At 41.0% G+C, this 3,780-nt stretch overlaps 1 protein-coding gene across 1 annotated transcript; it reads right to left on the bottom strand.

Annotated features, from left to right (window-relative positions):
* Positions 1-320: 320 nt before the first annotated feature.
* Positions 321-3,309, bottom strand: tnfa (tumor necrosis factor a (TNF superfamily, member 2)). Its single transcript, XM_024139369.2, has 4 exons — positions 2,895-3,309; positions 2,515-2,542; positions 2,149-2,208; positions 321-1,715 (listed from the first exon to the last, which is right to left on the bottom strand). Exons 1-4 carry the CDS (start codon positions 3,066-3,068, stop codon positions 1,240-1,242), a joined length of 738 nt encoding a protein of 245 aa, XP_023995137.1. The 5' UTR covers positions 3,069-3,309; the 3' UTR covers positions 321-1,239.
* Positions 3,310-3,780: the final 471 nt, after the last annotated feature.

The raw sequence follows: 3,780 nt of genomic DNA on the forward strand, positions 1-3,780 counted from the left end.
TCACGATTGATAAGGTTTTTCCCAGTTCAGCATCAGTTAAAGACGCTTAGAGTACGGTCATCAGACCAGTTATGAAATCCCTTTTGTAAAAGATCCAACACTTTTATTTGTTTCTGGAAAAAAAAAGCGTGGCTATAGAATCTCAAAATAGTGACTATCATTAAGGGATGTAAAGTCGATGTTGCATAAACTGTTCATGAATGATCATAATTGATTCACATACAATAAATGTTTTTTTCTTTATAATTTTATTGAGGTATTGACTCAACAGCACAAGTTAAATAAATAAATACAATAAAATTACTCTATAAAATGCAATTAAATAACATAACAATTAGGTATTAGACACTTCAAATAAATTAAATAAATTAAATAAATATGGTCAAATTCCATTTAAATAACAATATATAAATAGACAACAATACAACTATAATGAACAAATAAATTAGAAATAATAATAGCTATATGAATAAAAAAGAGGAAGACATTCAGAATCAATTAGAAACTATTTTAACTTCTCAATAAGATGTAGCAGCCGATATCAAAATGCTAAAAATACATTGAATCGTCGTCAGAATTCCTTCAGATAAAAGGATATAACACGGTTGGTTTGAGTGCTGTGGATGGTAATTCAGCAGCAGGTCCTGAGAGTAACACTAGTTCAGTACATAGTACTTTAACATTATAGAAAGATGCTGCCATGGTAACACCACGGTAACACATCTGTTATACAATAAACCCCAAGTATATATAAACTGCTACAGTTTACATAGGTTGGTATAATTCCTCTAGCCTGGTCCCAGATCTGTTTGTGCTCTTGACTACTCCATGCTGTCGTTGCAAGCCAATGTTTGGCATGTCAAAGGGAGGCAAGAAGTGGTATGATGGCACAAACAGACTGGTACTCAGGCGTATAATTCCTCATCTTTGACAGAAGAGTATAAAAGCATTGGCTTTAACATAAAACAACAATGCCTTAACCTCAGTCAACTTCAGTAGATGAACCGGCCCCGACTCCTATCAGGTAACCTTCTCGTATCTTCTTCTTCTTCTTCTTCTTCTTCTTCTTCTTCTTCTTCATGTAATTAGCTACATTTTCTCTCACACTGTGGCTGCATCCCAAATGGGGACCTATTCCCTGTATATAATTCACCCGTAGAGCTCTTGTCAAAAGTATAGGGAATAGGTTGGCATTTGGGACACAGCCTTCCTCTCTGTCGTCAGCCATTTTGGTCTGTCTTACAAGGCGAACACACCAAAGAAGTTCTTCCCATCGCCACTCTCCAGATAGGGCAGAAGCCTGTTCTCTGTGGCCGTCCGGAGCCTGTCTCCCTTCTCCAGGCTGAACACTGCTCCAACATACACTGCATTATACCATTTCCCTTCACTCGCAGCCTCGTTGTTGGAAGACTTCTTACACACGGTACGTACAGAGTTGAGCAGCGTCTGGTACTCCTTGTCGTCTTCGGTGCCGTAGCTTGGGGACCAGCGCGTGACCGTGTTACTCAGGTGAACCATGTCCTGGTTGTTAGGGTGCTTGCGGTCGGCCTTGCAGCTGACGTGGAAAGAGACCTGGCTGTAGATGAAGTATAGGCCCTTCTGGGGAATCACAATTTCGTTGTTGTTGAGTTCAAGACCCCCCTGTGAGAATTCCTGGCCCTCGTCATCTGTCCACTCCACTGAGGACTTGTATCCTCCATTGGCGTTGTATTCACCTAAAATGGGAAGGGAGGAGAGAGAGAGAGAGGTTGGACATGAATATAATTCACTGTAGATATTGACTCACCATCTCTATTGAGGCAAGTTGTAAATGAGCAGTTTCAAAAAGAGATGAAGGTTATGTCTTGACATATATCGTATGTCAAACAGGCTTGATTCATTCACAGCATCCCATTTCAAAGGGTCAAGTGTGAATTGATTTGCATATAGTACATTTACATAGTGTATTTCCAGACTATTCATCGTGCAGAGAAGTTCATTCCAGTTCTACAGTGCTGTTGAAATGACTAACGCTTTTGTGCTGAATGCATTGTGTCTCAAATGGCATTCGATCCCCTTACAAAACTAGTGCACTATAATATAGGGAATAGGGTCTTATTTGAGGGTACAGACAGGCATCGAATGCCTTACTGGATAGTGTGCTCTTACCTTCTAAATGAATGGCAGTCTTTCTGTTTCCAGAGAGTTGTCTCAACGTAAGCGGAAGTCCTGAGGACGGAAGGCACATGGAGATTTAGAAACGGTGACATCTTTTCACAAGCTGGGAATCTTCTCAAGCTAACTACACATGAGAGGTTTTAAGAGCTTGCAAGAATGTATCTTGCACCCTATTCCCTATATAGTGCACTACTTTTGACCAGGGCCGATAGGGGGGCCCCGATAGGGCTCTGGTCATAAGTAGTGCACTAAAAGAGGAATAGGATGCTATTTAGAATGCAGCATATGTATATATAATATTATAACAACATAGCACCAGCAGTAGAACGTGACAGAAAAAAAGGGATGTGAACTCACCATCAGCTTTCTCGTTGGGATCTTGTGTCTGAGGAAACGTGAAACAGAGATAAAGTAAGAGTTAGTCCTGTGATCGGTTTCATATTGATGCTCATCAGGAGATATGAAATATACTGAGCTAAAGCAGAGACATACAGAGATTTACAGAGGATACAAATAAATACAAAGTTATGCATAGATATATAGTGATATAGCTGTATAGTAAATAAATACATATAAATAATTGCAAGGTAAAATACATGTAAAATGAAAGTACATTTTTATTGATCAAATTGCTGATGAAATACTCTCGATGTTAACACATCATAGGAGTTCAGATCGATTTAACGAGACATTTTGCCGTTAATAATAATAAATAATAATAAAATGTATATTCTTACCTTGGCATGCCAGGTAATGAAAAGTGCAGCTGAGACACACAGTGCCATTGCCAACAGGGCACCACACAGCCTCCACTGTGGTGTGGACTTCTCCCGTACCAGGGTCACGGTCGGTGACGGGTACACAGGGCCATTCTCCATGTCTACGGTCACTCTGCTGCAATCACCTTCCATCGTTTTAGTAGAACTTTCGGTGGATCCTGGAGTAGAGACTTCCTTTACCTACTTAAGCCAAGGCAGTATTCGAAGAGAGTTCAAGTGCCAGTTAAGCTCTTTTGCGGTCTAGAAGTTTGTAAAAATGTAGTGCTAAACTCCAGCACTCTTCTTAGAGGTTGTTCTTGAAGGTAGTGATGCTCCTGCTGTTGCTGTGTTTGATTGATTGATACTCTGAGCGCTGCTGTTATATACACATGTAGCTTCTGGGAAACTCCAGTGATGTCAGTCAGAGTGGAGGCAAGCAGAGGAACAGAGAGTTGGGGGGAGGAGGCATGGGGACTGGTGTAATGGCTGGGGGAACCTGTGGCGTTTTTCACACTTGAAATAAAAAGTTTCACACCCACACGCAGGAAGAGTAGCTGTTGCATGCAACACCAACAAACAACTCTCTCTCTTCTCTCTCTCTCTCTCTCTCTCTCTCTCTCTCTTCTCTCTCTCTCTCTCTCTCTCTCTCTCTCTCTCTCTCTCTCTCTCTCTCTCTCTCTCTCTCTCTCTCTCTCTCTCTCTCTCTCTCTCTCTCTCCTCTCTCTCTCTCTCTCTCTCTCTCTCTCTCTCTCTCTCTCTCTTCTCTCTCTCTCTCTCTCTCTCTCTCTCTCTCTCTCTCTCTCTCTCTCGTAACACCAAAGCGTAGCTCTCAAACTTCATTTTTATTCTGTTCCATATTGGGTTT

Source organism: Salvelinus sp. IW2-2015, unplaced genomic scaffold (assembly GCF_002910315.2).
Source record: "Salvelinus sp. IW2-2015 unplaced genomic scaffold, ASM291031v2 Un_scaffold1785, whole genome shotgun sequence".
Lineage (NCBI taxonomy): Eukaryota > Metazoa > Chordata > Actinopteri > Salmoniformes > Salmonidae > Salvelinus > Salvelinus sp. IW2-2015.

Bases quoted from the DNA above. Each gene is read 5' to 3' on its own strand.
- tnfa (XM_024139369.2), bottom strand. From the start codon at position 3,068: ATGGAAGGTGATTGCAGCAGAGTGACCGTAGACATGGAGAATGGCCCT. The intron at 2,209-2,514 runs GTGAGTTCACAT...TTCCGTCCTCAG, and splicing joins TCCCAACGAGAAAGCTGATG to GACTTCCGCTTACGTTGAGA. The intron at 1,716-2,148 runs GTAAGAGCACAC...TTCCCATTTTAG, and splicing joins GACTGCCATTCATTTAGAAG to GTGAATACAACGCCAATGGA.